Raw genomic sequence first — 16,605 nt, forward strand, 5'->3', positions numbered from 1 at the left:
GTTGATGCAAGCTGGTACAAGCATAAAACTTTGCAACAGCATGATACATGATGCAACACATCCTACTCATCCAGTTCTTTATGGAATGTATGGCTATCTATAGGGCAAGAAATTATGTCAAATATATTTCTAAAGAGCAAAATCTTTAGTATCATGTATAAACATCCTATCTACAATAGTTTTACCCTGCATTTGGTTCACCGGCTTGTATATGTGTGTCCTGTCAAACGGTTGTTTGATGAGAGACAGCCAGTCAAACTCTGCATTGCGTTCAACAGTCACTTTGAATGGATGACTGCCAGGGCGGGTTGGGAAATGAACAAGAGAATGCTTTTGATCCATGGATAATGAGCTGCAAATCTGAAAATATCATAAGCCAAGCACAAGAAGAAGTTTGAATGATTAGCATTTCTTGCACCTCCAAACTACCAAGAGTGAAAAGAAAAGAAGAGAAGAATAGTAAACAGTAATACAAGTTGTAGCAAATGAATAGGAAAGACATTTTAGAATATTTTGTCAAAATATTTGTACTGTACATAATACTGTGCATTGTTCACATTTGGCAGATGCTTTTAAATTGCATTAAATTGCATATATTTTATGTCTCAATTCATGCAAATCTAGGCAATCATAAACCTATGATCTTGCCGATGCTAGGCTATACTTTAATGCAAAAAATAACTAGACCTCAAACATAAACCATAAAGGCAGTTATTATGATAACTATAAAAATATAACTATAGATATATAAGAAATAACTGCAAACAATTCTCTCTCTCTTCTTTTCTACTTTTAACTTCTCTTCTAATTTGTGTAACCTATCTTATACTTTAAACTTGCACTGGCTCTTATGATATATTGCTTCCACTGTTCCTTACTTGAATATCAATATCAATTTGGATAATAGCATATTTTGGATTAACATACGGCATTTGTGTGTGTCAGCATACAACCACATGCACTATGACCCTCACAGTGCCATAAAAGGAAAAAAAACTTAATGAGATTAAAGCAAAACTATAACTGACCTTGAAGCTGGACTGGTAATGTAGAGATAAAAGGACAACGGTTTACTGTAGCCTATTAAAACACTCCACCGAAATCAGCCAAAATATACTTCCAACATCAATAGTCTTATTGTTCTTCATGCTAATATGTCAGCAAACTAGAATTTCTTTGGCAGCCCAGGGAGTTGGGGGCTTGTACATTTTGAAAAGTGCATTTTCAACCCCAAAACCATAGTCAAATTAATTTAGGGCTGCTCAAATCATAATCTCTATTATTTTGAGATACTGAAATCACATATATTTAACATGATTAGTGGTGGTTGATATGACAAAAATCTTCACAATCTCAATTTCTCAATTGACAGACATTAGCAGGACACAGACAACTTCAGGTAAATTAGAACGCTGTCACTTTAAGACTCTTGTATGAACCCAATATACTGATACACATCCAACTGTTTACGTTCAAACAATTGTGTTTCCATGAATATTTACCAACAAGGGCATATTAACATATTTTTTGTGTTTTTGACCATTTAGCCGTGCACCGTCAGAAACCCATTGAATACTTTGCTTGTCCGTATTGCTCTCGGAGCACGCAGCAGCTTCGAAAAAATTAGAATGTATAGTCAACACAAACTTAACCTCAAAAACAATTCTCTTTACCAGCACACTCCATATCATGTGTAGCTGTTGAAGGTCAGTTTGCATTTCAGTGCACTTTGTGACATGCTAGTCTATCTCAGTGACAGTTGAGTTTCTGCCCAAGCATTGATTTTTCCTGGCCAGTGTTGTATGTTGAATTCACGATTCAGTAAATATGCCAGGCTACTGTTATCTATTTGGACTATGAAATGAGGCAGATAGGTGAAGGGAAACCCTGATCTCTTCAAAAAAAATAAAATAATTCAACTTCAAAGCTCAAAATGTAGAGCTTTCTTGTCCTATTCCAACAATTGGTATACATTCCAAGATTTTTGGTGTTTCCCATGCCATACCAGCAATTATCAGATTGTTTGTTTCTTTTGTAAGTTTTTTCTTTTGTAAGTTTCTTGACTCATCTGTGGGTTAAATCAAGCTGGAACATGAGTGATAATAACTTGGATGACCCTACTGACATCTGCATTCATGCAATGGTTGCTGAGACTCAGTCATACAGAAGCATATCAGAAATACTGTCAAGTTACATGATCCTTTAATTAACCCCTGATGACACACGTTACCATAATCTCCAGCTGAAATCTGACTCCAGTGAGTGTGCAGATCAGAGTTAAAGTGCATGTCAGGTGCAGGTTTCTGATTTATCAGTATCATTTTCTCAGACACTCATGATAGTAGTTTCTCAAACTATTGGCAAGATCATCACAAAATGCATTTTTGAGCACTGAATAGAGGAGTATTAGAATGAAATTGTGTAATTTAAAAAAAGAAAAATGTATGTCATGCTTCACAGTGGTGATCACTGTTTTATCAGCTTAATCGCTGCTCTGTTTTATATTATTTTTTATTGCTACCTATAGCAACTGTATTATCAGTCAACAGAATGTCACTTTAGGTCAAGGCTAGGACCTAATAAATTGTGCATGCATTATCTACACATTCTGGATGTTTATACATAGTTTCATGCTAACATCCTCTTTCATTTCAGCAGGACTGCTACTACAATGGTGGAAAGGATAGAAATGTTTCTAAGGATATCCTCAACAATTCCATTAGTGCTGTAGAATCCAGTAGAATTAATTTAGTGTTTGTGTTATGTTACATAACTAATCCACAGTTGGGGCTCCATTTGATATAAAAGAGAAAGGTGAAGGAAGTCAGAATCAGTTGAGTTTGTCAGAGTTGTGGCACAGTGGTAGCATACTGCTCCTGATATGAAAACCTGGGTTTGAGTTTTGTCTGTGTCTCAGTCCTGTTTCCCTCTCTGCTTTTGCTTGCATGTTTATCATCTCTGCCTTATCTTAAAAAATAAAGAAATATAAGTTTATCAAACAAGCCATATTAATATTAGACAATGCAAGTTATGACACGAGTCAGAAAAAATAATGAATTGAAGATAATAAAAGACTTATTTTCAACTAGTATTAATGGGTAAATAGCTTGCAAAAATAAAATCTATACAGGTGGAGCTGGGGATGGTGGAGGGTTTCTGAAGTCCGATGCTACCTGCTACAGTAAACAAAAGCCAGGTATTTGAATATTGAGCAGTGAGCTCATTGGCTACTGATACAGAAGAAAACCAATCAGCTGTTCCATGTGATAATGATGTCATTAGTTCAGATTGAGTTAGACCAAAGTAAAAAATTACTATGAAAAAGAAAATTATTTTGTTATATGTGATATTGGAAAATGGCTTTGATTTGATTTTGGTCACCTGCACACTTAAACTAGAGCATGAACCACATCCCTACCTGAAACTAAAACAAAAAAGAAACCAGACCTTTTGCAGCCCTGTATTTCACTCGTTGATCTATATATGGTAATTGATAAGGTGTCTGATGCATAGTGCTGCTTTCCAGAAAAGTCATTCTGATGTGACTTTTCTATGCTTGGCTACTGTCAACTCACCTGGGTTTATGATGCACAAGAGTCTCTTAATGACTTCCTTTTCAGTGTAATTAGTTTCAGTCTCCTCAATCTGTCCACACAGTGTCATCCACCTGTCCCTCATGTATTTTCAAACCCTGCTTTTCACGAAAGCCAAGTCCCTCAGGAGAACACAACGTCTGCTCTAGCACTCAATGCTAAATGGATGATATGTGTCAGTGTGTGCTCTTGTAGGAGTGGATTTGCTTAATGTGGGAACAATGTGCCATTTTACCTGCTCCTAGCAGAACAATCTTGAAGATAAACAAGAAAAGAAAGTCTGTCAATAACTTTGAATGTTGTCTTGACAAAACCTGTACGACTGTCTGTACTTAAAATACTTTGGAAGTTTGCAAAGAGAGGTCAATTTTGAAGGTTATAAGCATTGTGTATTGTGAATATTTGGGCCATATGCAGACATAAGCAAAAGTTTGACGGCATTTAGACTTTGCTAGATGGTTGCTAGGCAGATGTTTATGGTTTTGGATTGGTAGACTGATAGAATGGAATAGTTTGAAATCTCTAGGAAATTAGTCCAATTTGAACCGTAATCATAACACTAAGCAGAACAGTCTGTGCTAACTTTAGTGGATTCCATGTTAATCAAATTCATGTAATTTGAACAATGATTTTGTGAAATATGTGAATGAAGTGGTGATTCTGGGCTGAATGAACATTGAACTGAATAATGACAGTGCTGTCTTCAGTAGAGCTGCTTAGAGCTGAACAGAACCTGTTTCATAATAATGAACTTTACACACTTATTGAACTGAACTGAACTTGAACCAACACTGAACTGGCTGGAGCTGAATAAATGACACTATTTTTAGCCTTTTTTTTTTTTTTACTTTGCACCATTGATTCTGTTACTTTATTGTTTAATAATCTGATTACTGCTTTGAAACAATATATATTGTACTATAAAAATAAAGGCAACCTGAATTGACTTTTTTATGGTTCCCTGACAGGATTTACAAGCAAACAAACTGTTAGCAAGCAATAGCATTTTAAATATTAAATTAGCATGGTAAATAATAAACGCTACCTGGGAAAACAACAAAACGTTTCTCTGTTTCCACCCTCAGCCTAAGCAAAAGCTCAGGTGTAGCTGAAAAGCTTCCAAACTCGAATTAAACATCGAATACCATAGTCTCCCCCTCTTTTAATCTTGCTCAACACATAAAATAATACTTCATTTCAACATTTTAAGTCTTCTCGTTAAATTCCCATGCTGGAAATGACAGTTACATGATTGGTTCACATTCATCTACATCATTTAATCCTGTAGACTGCACATTTTAGAGAATTGTGCAATCTCTGAATTGCACATCACAGAATGAGGAAAATCGAAAGCGAAGAAAACAAGTTCAGAAGAGAAATACAGTTTTGTTGTGCAGATCTCAAGTTTTGTTCAGTGCAGTTTATGAACTCAGGTTGACAATGATATCAACAGTTACAAAGTGAAAAACTCTGTCCTCTGACAAAGTTTTACATTTTATTGAAAGGCAGATAAAAGCAATACCACTTTCATTGTCATTATACTACGGGGCCATTGAATACTTGAATCTGATTGGCTGATGAACGTTCTAAGGCAGGGGTGCCCAAACCTGTTCCCGGATCATTAAAGACAGGTGTGCTTGATCAGGGTTGGAACTGAACTCTGCAGGAAGGTAGATCTCCGGGAACAGGGTTGGGCACCTCTGTTCTAAGGTATGCAATTATTTTCAGGGAAACGCATTACATGTATTGTACATGTCACTTCGCCAAATGATTTGCGTTATTTCAAATGTCCTTACTGCCTAAAACAGCAAAAGAACAAACCCCCAAAACGACAATGGCCAAACAAATAAATATAGTAAACAAAAAGGATACAAACGACAGATAATATTAATGTTTTTGCCACAAAATTACGCTTTATTGTGTACAGAAAGCGCATACTCTATCTCTCCCTCACAGACAGTTTGCACACAATAACATACGCGCTAATTTTGTTAGCGCTACTCTGACGATTTTATCAGTAACAGTTTAAAAAATTAAAAAGTACATGGTTTCTTACAAGCGAGGTAACAACGACGACGCTGTTCGTGAAGAAAATTAACTTTAAGTTTCACCACAAATTGAGACATTGCTGCCGAACACTTTTGATAGACGCACAGACTCCCAGAGGTCATCGCTCTCTCTCTCTCTCTCTCTCTCTCTCTCTCCTTTCATAACTTAGTTATGAACTGTATTAACTGCATTAGTCTGCTATCAACGGCTCAAGCCTCTGTTGCTAGGAGAACTAGCCTACTCAACAATAGCGATTTAAGTAGGAAAAACCAGACGAATGCCTTGAAATATATCATCTGATCAATGTTTTGAGGCGTGGCAACCGTAGTATAAGCGGAATAATTGACTTATTAGAAAAATAATGCATCTGTGCATCACCACCTCGGCTGTGCATTATTTCTCTAATAATTCAACTGCCCGTCGTCAGTTATTCACTTATCATATCTGGGCGATGCTGTTTATATTAGTCACTAGATGGCACAAAAACCCAAGTAGGGGTCGCTGCAGCCCACAAGATCCAGGGGACGTGGTTGGATCCACATCTAGGGGTGGGTTTAGGTCAGGGCTGTCCAAACTCGGTCCTGGAGGGCCGGTGTCCTGCAGAGTTTAGCTCCAACTTGCCTCAACACACCTGCATGGAAGCTTCTAGTATGCCTAGTAAGAGCTTGATTAGCTGCTTCAGGTGTGTTTATTTGGGTTGGAGCTAAAGTCTGCAGAACACCGGCCCTCCAGGACCGAGTTTGGACAGCCCTTGTTTAGGTATATGTAAGGTGGGAGGAGTTGGATCTGGATCCAACCACGCCCCCTGGATCTTGTGGCTTAGCACTTTTAAGAACATCCGCTTTTCAAGATGCACCTATTTATCTGATCTTCGACGCGATCGCGCGCAGCAGCGCAAAGTTGATTCTGTGCTTACTTGATCTAATATATTGTTGTTTTTAAAATGTTGTAGATTTAAGTAGCAAATGAGAATCCTTAAAATTAATACATATATTTTGAGACAACGGTCTTCTTATGATTTTCAGTTTTGTTTAAGATAATTAAAGCAACAGTTTTTAAATAACGAAAGAATATGTAAAAGTATGGTATTTGGGGTAAAAAGCGCCCCTATTGTTGGGGCTAAAGGCGCACAGTAATTAACATTATAATTAATAGATCGCTGACTTTTCCATTTGTTGACATGACATGGTTAGATTCAGATGGTAAATATAATTATGTTGGGTGTCCATATTAGAGATAATCACCATGTTTAGAATGAAACCATCATATTTAAAAACATTAATCATCAATAACATATTATTTGTTGTTACTACTGTACATACATACATTATATATATATATATATATATATATATATATATATTAGTATGAATAGTATTGTCTTGTAAAACATACTCCAATCAACTTTATTTACAAAAATGATTTTATTATTATAACTCACTCTGTTTTACATACTTTGTGTATGCTTTATGTTTCCAATAAGCTGTGAACAGCCAAAACATCTACATCTTGTGCCTTTACATTAAGATCTTCTGTATGTACACACGGCCCCCTTTAGGCCCAGTATGTAGAGATTTGAATGGACTGTCAAACTGTTGAACTAGTTTGGCATTTTGTTCTAGTTCAGAATTGAGCACATTTTAACATATTAAGCACAGTATAAAAACACTGGCATTTAGTAAAGTGAAATTAGATTATAAAAGTGTTAATTTGTATATTCTTACCAATGTAGAAAGCGTAACTCACCACTAGGGGACAGTCTCTGCTTGTCATGAGGAAGTTATTTTAGGCTGTTCTGGAATGACTGTTGTCATCTGACGTCGAGCACCTGGAATGAACCACTGAATATTTAGTTTTTGAAAAATTGTATAAGATAATATCATTTTAGCACCACACATGCACTATTTACAGTCAAATAAATCTGAATGTGAGGAATATTTGAATATCACCATGGCTTACCTTCACTACAAACCGATAAGGATCCAGATGGGATTTCTGTTCCTTGCATGCGAAGAGTTGGATATAGAACTGAGAACTGAAATGAAAGCTTTCTAGGTCAATTATAGACCTGCGTGACTGACCTTCCATCCTCAGTGCCGTGACCACAAACACACTTGTGCATTGTGTCCCTTGATAGATCTGTTTTTTTCTCACTGGACAACAGGCTACCAGTCATACTGCTAGACATAAGCAGGAAAAGACTATTTACTATGAAACTGTCCAAAAAAGTATTCATGCTTAAATATGTAAACATGCATATAGTTTATCATCATTCAGTTTTATGAAAGAAATCTTCGATGCTCACCAAGGCTGTATTTATTTACAATTAAACATTTTTCAAACGTAATTCATCCGTGTGATGACAAAGTTTAATTTTGAGCAGCCATTGCAGTGTCACATGAGCCTTCAGAATTCAGGAAACATTTATCAGCAATGCTGAAAAATAAAAAGTGCTGCTTAACACTGATTAAATCAATAAAATAATGTCGGCCCAGATAAGATGGGTTATACACACTGTCCTTGACACACGGCCCAAGTAGGCCTAAAAGCTTTCCTTAATCTCAATTTCATATGCAGACACCACATGCTACACACAAATACTGTAGCAACATCTGCATGTCATCTCAATATAAAATACCCATTAAAGATTTTCAGAAATGGAAAACACTTCAGTCAGATGATTCTGATTGTTGGTCATATGTGTAGTTGAGGGAAAGGTATTCGAACAATCTACTATAGATGTTAGAAGTCATGCTTCCATAAATCAAACACATTATAAATTATACTTATAATGCACTGATTTAAAAGATGTAATAATCTACACGGCCTAATTTATGTTTCATAATTTAGGTTTTTACCTAACGTGAGGCTAGAGAGGAATGTTAGAGCAGCTGATGCTGGTTAGCTGTGGGCTACCATTTGAATTTCAATTTCAGGAGCATTCATTGCACACAGAGTCCTCTTACACTCCTGACTAAACACAAGTGAATGCAGGTTGTTGACAAAGCTTTTACCAACCTACTGGAATTTTAACGATGGGTCCTGCGTTCTAAGGATATTTCGCTCTGACGGGTTGCTCGTATTGTTCAAATACTTGAAGGTATAAACCTGACTAAAAACAAAAGTAGCAGAAACATGAAGTCCTACAAAATTAAGCCCTGAACCACTATGAAGTGACATTTAAACACAAACATTTAAAACGGATCAAGATTCATTCTAAGATATCTGAATAAATGTGCAAAAATTATGGTAATAAATAGAGTACTAATTGTACATTTGGCACTCATTCATTTAAAAACATTACGATGTGTTATAGTATCACATTTATTTCCAGCATTCTTACCTTATCACTGGGTTTTGGTCCTGTTATTTTCATGATCTTTGTGATAATGTACACACAAAACATAAGAGACTGCATAAACATAAGGCCATTTAGCAGAATTACAGTATTACATGTGTCTTTTATATTATATTGTTATATGCTTGGTACAATAAGAATGTTTTTTTTGTATGTACTGCCCTAGTGAAAAAATATACTTAATATAAATATACTAAAATGTATATGAAATACATTTATTTCATGCTAAGTATACTACAAATACATTTACACATGTATTTGATAAAAATACCCTGCAATTGTACTTTTAGTAAACTAAAGTCTGCTGAATTGGAACAACTAATTTTGTGCTTAATGCACTTGAATTGCACAGAAGTAGTGATGAAGTCCAACTAAAGATATACTGAAGTATGTGATTGTGCTGAAGTGGAACTATTGCAAGTGTACTACAGGTACACTTGAAATACCTTGCATTATATTATTCAAAAGATCATAAAATCCTCATAAATATTAACATTAAAACATATTTTAGGCTTAATATTATGAAATGTGCATTGTATAGTACAAGTACTACTCCAAATAAAGTTTAATACAATTTTTATATCAGTAAGTCTCAAGCGATTTGTCAGTAAATATGTTAATCGATCTGAACTATGTAATAAATGTATTTTAAATATATTACTATTTTTCTAGGTGAACAAAGCAAAACTGAAACTGAACTTAACAGATCAGCATGCATTTAAATTTTTTAACCTTTTTTGAAAGCTACCTTGAAAAATCACTTGGTTTGAAAATCTGAGGGACATGTGCTCTTCATTTCAATATTGATATAAGATGTAGAGTTGAAGGAATCTCTGTTTATTAATGCTGCAGCGTCACAGACAAAACAAAGAGGGACAACACGGCCACACTAAGCCTGTTATGATACCACATGATCACTGTGAGCCTCTGGCCTGAGAGCCGCTGAGCGGGAATCGGTGGTAAATGTCATGTTAGCTCACAGCTGTAAGCGCTGGGCTTAAACTGCTGCATTAGAAAAGCATGAGTCAAAGGGATGAAGAAACTTGCAGCCTTTGTGTTGCTGAGCGAGGCGTGCAGGGGGAATGATGACAGCCAATGAACCCTAACAACCATGTCGCAGCATCCCTCCAGCGGAGAGAGAGAGACCGCTCAAACATGGCTTGCTTTCATTGCTTAATGTTCTGCTCCGAGAGAGAGAGGCTATAGAAAGGGCATTCATCAATGCTTCTTTTGTCAGGCATGCTAGATGGAAATTAATGAAGGTGTTCATGAGGGGGTCTGATGTTATTAGTGTAACTTTAGGAAACAAAATGGAAAATTAAATTTACCTCATTTTTATTGAGTCTTGGTTTTGCCCGGGGTGCCATTTTGTTTCAATCCAGGTCCTGACAGGGAAAGTAAGGCTTTTTTTTTTCTGTCACAACTCAACAGTCTTGTGTTTTCCTCACATGAACAGATAAACCCCCATTAGTCATTAGATCTACTGAGAAATTATCTTCATGTCATGCAAAGCCAGAGGGAGGATTCGCTAATCCTACATTACACACTTTTTCTGGGGGGAAGGGGAGTAGTGAAGAAGGCATGCATTGTGTAAATATTGATTAACAGGCACTCAAATGCTATAACAAGTCATTCATAATTACCCTAAAACAACATTCAATTTCAAAACAACAAGAGGCAGCCATTTTGTGGCTTAAATAACACATGCCTTATTCTAGTTACTAAAGTGAAGAGTCACATAATAGCTGTTCAGTATAACAGTATAAGCTGTGTAATGTGTATTTTAGTGCAGTTCTATGTTGTCTCTAGGGTGTTTCTGTGTGGAAAATGGCAAATTCAAGAAAAAGTCAAGAGAGTCCACGATATTCTGGTCACTAGATATGACTCGGGTCTCTCCTTTTAAAGTCTTTTTTCTGCCCATTACATTGTCCACCAGGCTAAAATTGCTTAGAAACATAAAAGCAAAACCTTTCATTAAAGGATTAGTTCACTTCCAGAATAAAAATTTCCTGATAATTTACGCACCCCCCATGTCATCCAAGATGTCTTTCTTTCTTCAGTTGAAAAGAAATTAAGGTTTTTGAGGAAAAAACATCTAGGATTTGTCTCCATATAGTGGACTTCAATGGGGACCAATGGGTTAATATTATAAATTAGAAAATGACATTGTTTCACTAGATAAGACCCTTATTCCTCAGCTGGGATCATGTAGAGCCCTTTGAAGCTCCAATGAAACTGCAATTTGGACCCTCAACCCATTGATCCTCATTAAACTCCACTATATCGAGAAAAATCCTTGAATGTTTTCCTCAAAAACCTTAATTTCTTTTCGACTGAAGAAAGATATGAACATGGAGCTGAGTAAATTCAGTACATTTTTATTCTGGAAGTTAACTAATCCTTTAAGCCACGTGATTTGAGGTATCATTCACAAATAAACAATTGACTAGTTAAGCACCAAAGTTTAATGAGCATGTAGTTTTACTGAGGCTTGCCTTAGCAAGCATCACAAAGCCCAATTTAGTGTTTTCAAAAGCATCAAGCTGAAGGTCTTTTTTCTAAAATGCAGAGAAAAGTGGGTGAAAACATAAGGTTTCATGTAAGTGTTCCAGCTTGTGACCGTAGATCCCTTGAGCTTGTTTATGGGAGTGAGTTAGGTGCTCTAGGGAGCGAGGGGGCCTCTAGTGCAGTGGTCTGGCCTTTCTAAACATTTGTGATGAATTAGATCATTTCCTCTTGCCCTGAGAAAGCAGGCAGCACAGATGACTAAATTAAAGATACTCACCCTCCTGCGGACAGCCATGCTCTGTAAAGAGAAGAGCTACAATGAGAGAGCGAAATAGGGTTTCAAAACAGGGAAGATCTTGCCTATGCGCAAATTGTGAGCATATAAGACTTGACAGCTGTTTTCTCAGGGTCAGCAATAGGAGAATCACATGACTGGCCTTTGTGATTCTTTCACCACTATCTACCCACTGTGTGAGCTGGTTTAAAAATTACTCTATGACTGCTTAAAAGGAAAGTGTGTGGAATTTTTTTTATTTTGTCATCATTTACTCTAATATCATTTCAAAACAGTTTGACTTCTTTTTTTTCTGAGGAAAACACACAAAAGAAATGATATTTTGTTGTTTCTTTTTAAGAAAAAAAATCATATGCATGCATCAAATATATAAATAACAGAAAAATGCATTCAAACATTTGAGGTTGGTGGCAAAAGTTGGCAAAATCAGCCATTTATTGAAATGAAAAAGAAATAAATGTGAACAAACATCTTGATGACATTTTTAAGTAACAGCTCAAACTTCAATATACCGAACATATAATGTCATTGCAACAACAGTGTCATACAGATTTGTTCATGGACAATGTCTCACACAGCCTCACGATGCAAGCCCAGAGAGTTGAACAAACAGACAAGGAGCTATGGAGGAACATAGCATACTCGTCGTCACACAATGCTTTTCCGACAACTCTGAAAATTACATACATATTCTTACAGCATTTACACCTTTCGAAACAATAGTACCACAAAAATAATCAACCGCCAAACAGGAACTTTATGGACGACAGACAAAGTGAAAACAAACCACATGAAGCTGAATGGTGTCATGATACTGCTGGAACAATATGACCAGTGCAAGGCTGACCGAGAGAAGTCGAGCGGGGGAGATCTCGAGAATAGACTAAAACATGCTTCTGCTGCGTCCATTCACAGAAGTTTATATACATACAGCTCGTATCCATCATAAGGACACGTCAAAAAAAAAAGAAAGAAAGAGAGGATCAAAAGAAGTCTAAACACACTGCAGCTCTGCATTCATACCGATATGGCTTCCTGGCTCAGTGTGCCCAAGTGAAATAAGACGCACCTGAAAGGTGCTGGCATCAAAACATCTGACAGACAGAGGCAGAAAGAACAAAAGAAAAAAGGAAATATGAGTTGTTCTCTGCACAGAGATGGCATTGACGCAGCCATCTTTAAAGAGGCTCCTACATAAGCTGCATTACCTTGAGGCCGCAAAGAGTGTCTAAGGAGTCATGCAGATTCAGAAGACAGCGAACACTGAATGCAAAAAGCGAATAAAAAGTGCCGTCAACTCAAAATGCTTTGCCATGTAAATTTTCAAGATTTCAAAGACTGTGCATGGATTGCAAAAATAAGCAGGTACGAAGTCCAAACCAGGTTGGGGAGGTCTGCTCCCTCTTTTAGACATGGGAGACTTTCTGAGACTCCCGCGCCTGCTTGATGCTGTAGAGCCACTTAATGACCCGGGCATTCCGTTCAACGGCGGAAATACCGTAGGGAACGCGCTCCCCAGCATCGTCTTCTTCGTCAGTCAAGTCGTCGTTGCTATGCCGTGACTGCTCACAGTCCGAGCTGATCATGCTGGCACTACGGAAGTTTAGCGACACAATATCAGAGTTCGCTCGGGCGAAGCTTTCCACACCTACGCTCTCCAGCTCCTCGGGATCCAGCCCACAATAGTTGAAGAAGCGTTCCACGTCTGCACCGGCCCGAGCGTAGCGGTCGCTCAGGTCTGATTTAGAACGGTGCAGAGAGGGCCTGCGGGCCACAGAACTGCCCAACTCCAGCTCCGTAGCAGTGCTAGATAGTGTCTCTCTTTCAGAGGTGCAGGGAGCATTGTCACATGCAGCCAAGGCCTTGGCGCTAGGCTTGGGTGGCAGTGGTGGTGCAGAAGAGCTGCTGCTGCGGGCCGCTCTCAGTGGCTTGCCATTGCACATGCGGCGAATGTCTGAAGAGCTGTGGGAGGCATGCAGAGACCAGCGCTCGCCATCGGCCTCGCACGACCTCTCCTCCAGCAGCCTGCGACTCAGGTTCAAGTTGCCTCCCTGTGGACTGTGTCGACCTTGCGTGGAAGGTGGTACCTTGAGCGAGTCGGCAAAGGAACGACATCCAGGTTCCGACAGCTCAGACGAGCGATGCGGAGCCCAGCTACGTGCCCCGACTTTGTGCGACATCCCCTTGGCGGGCCCCTCGGATGAGGAGGAGCTGTTCAAGATGTTCTTCAGGATCTCCAGGTTGAGATTCTCCCGTTTGGTGGTGGTTGCGCAAGTGTCTGATTTGGCATTGTTGTTGGAGGCTTTCAAGCCTGATCCCACACCGCCACTTCTCTTGACAGGAACCGGGCAGACGGGGGGCTTGGCAAGTACCTGTGGCTTGATGGGTTCCTGCTTAGCGTTAATGACCTCCTGGCTCTTCACGTACTTGGCCTTGTCGGCCTCAAGCCGCTCCACGGCACTCAAGCGCTTTGGGTTAGGCTCTGTCTGTCGGCGAAAGTAGTCGGGCCCCTTGTTGAGGATGCGGAGCGGGACAGCCGAGGCAAAGGCCCCACCCTGACCGGCGGGCTTGCTATCTGCCTGTAGCGTCTCGGTGGGCATCTCTGCTGGTCTCTCGGCGGCCGCCGTGGTGGATTCCGCAGTGGACTCTCGTCAAGGGGCAGCCTGGAGGCACACACATCAAGCCAGATGACCGGACTATTAATCCTGTCTCCACTGGCTGTCAGCAGTGAGGCCTCATACTCACAGCTCATTAATTAGCCCCCGCTTCCTCCACGCAGCCAGGCCCCGCACGGCGGTAAAAAGAGCACTCAGCTCCAGTCAGTGTCAGCACACCCGTCAGGCTTGGCCAGCTGGGAGGGAGCACCAGAGGATTGTGGGGAAAAGCCTTGTCCCTGCTCCTTTGTTCCTGGCCAAGGCTGAGAATCTGAAACACACAAGGACCAACCCTGTTAAAGGGAGCAGGTGACATCACATTCCTAGCAACAACAGGAAGAGCTACGACTCTGGCGTGCTGTTGGCTGATGAAGCACTAGAAAACAACTAATGGAAACACATGCACACCTCAATATCAGTGGAATTATTATAATTTGGTTGGTGGTAGTGAGTGTGGGTGAGACAATCTTAGACTTTAATCTAGGAATACTTATGTAGCCTAGTGCACTGTGGTCCCATATGTATAACTTACTGCAATTTACCTAGCGGTTATCCTTTGATGAAAATCCTTTATTTGACATATTACCGTATTTTAATCTGAATAATCATCCAATAAAGCAAAAGCGAATTTGATGACCCAGCTTTCTTATTTATTGCTTATAATTATTTCATATCAAAATGTCACTTATATATCCTCATATAAGTGAAAACAGGCAAATTATTTTCATACAAATGCAAAGAAACAATGATTCAGCAATTTGTGTGTGAGTGTGCAAGTTCTCTTTTTGCAGCCAGAGAAATACAGATGTATGATCAGGGCTCATGTTCCTGCCAAAACCCTGAGGCTGTTTGCAGGGGGACAAGAAAAAAATACATCGAAGAGAGAAGGAAACAAAGTGGTGGGAAACTTTCCTGGTCTCATAAATAAAAGTAATTACAGAGGTTCTTGGACAATTTTTGTCAGGCAGTCCAGAATGTTATCATGACATAACAGTCTATGTCATTAGTTAATGTCAAACCTGTGTGAAACATAATCTTAAAATGAAACCCATATCGGACTTAGTTTTTCATAATTTTTGTACATCTTGACCTCAAGCCATTCAAATCCAGTGATTGCAAGCTCACTAGGGATTTTATTGTTGTAAACCGAACAGTTTTGCAGAAATATCATATTTAATTACAAGAACTCCCATTAGCAAGTGAACCTCACTGGACCCAAAAGCACTGTTTTTTTTCCCCGCCCAAGCATTTGAAACATCCCCAGAGTCACTTTTGGGATAGATAGGGCCATGCAGGCTTTGCAAAGTATTATAAATGTATTACAGAAAACAGAATAAGATGGCCTTTAAAAGAACAATTCTGCTTAAATTACACTTCATCTGTGGCATACTGTTGATTCACACAGAAAAGAATTTAGAAAACCACACTTAAGCTTATTTGATTATAATAAAATTCTAAGGGCAATCTGTAATGTAAAAACAATCTGCATTTTTAAGGCAAATGTATTTTTAGTTCCAATCGACAGCATGCCAAAGATTAATAAATCTTAACGTGTGTTTAAGACTTAAGAATATTGCTGGTGCAAAAACAAACAAACATATAAAACAACTTCTACTAGTAAATATATGCGGCTTATATGTTCCAATCAGAGAGTGATAGCATAAAAGCACTGCCCTCGAGTAAGAAAGGGTGAAATTTTAATTCTTAAGAAATTTTACACTCTAAACCATTGGTCTCAAACTCAATTCCTGGAGGGCCGCAGCTCTGCACAGTTTAGCTCCAACCTGCTCCAAATCATACCGCCTTGAAAGTTTCTAGTGATCCTGAAGAGCTTGATTAGCTGGATCAGGTGTGTTTGATTAGGGTTGGAGCTAAACTGTGCAGAGCCGTGGCCCTCCAGGAATGGAGTTGAGACCAATGCTCTAAACTAACCCATTTTGTCAAAAACAAGCATACACTGTAAACAACTTTGCAGCCACCTGGGATTTAGCTAGACATAATATGAGCAGACTGTGATGAAAACTGTGTTTTCAGTTCTTTAATAACGCTATCAACAATGACTGTTTATATGTTTCAAGAAGGGGTCAGTGATTATAAGTCTAAACAGCATATGAGCAATGGGCCTTTCTCTTTAAACAATTACAGAGC

At 38.6% G+C, this 16,605-nt stretch overlaps 1 protein-coding gene across 2 annotated transcripts in view; it reads right to left on the reverse strand.

Annotated features, from left to right (window-relative positions):
• Positions 1–12,209: 12,209 nt before the first annotated feature.
• Positions 12,210–16,605, reverse strand: part of LOC306845733 (protein FAM110B) — a 39,572-nt gene continuing 35,176 nt past the window's right edge. For both annotated transcript variants that reach the window (XM_079378701.1, XM_079378702.1), the window contains exon 3: positions 12,210–14,728. In XM_079378701.1, coding sequence (XP_079234827.1) covers positions 13,210–14,403 — 1,194 coding nt within the window. In that variant the 5' untranslated portion in view covers positions 14,404–14,728 and the 3' untranslated portion in view covers positions 12,210–13,209. The remainder of the gene's footprint in view (positions 14,729–16,605) is intronic.

The sequence above is a fragment of the Barbus barbus genome (genome assembly GCF_936440315.1).
Source record: "Barbus barbus genome assembly, chromosome: 26".
Classification (NCBI taxonomy): domain Eukaryota; kingdom Metazoa; phylum Chordata; class Actinopteri; order Cypriniformes; family Cyprinidae; genus Barbus; species Barbus barbus.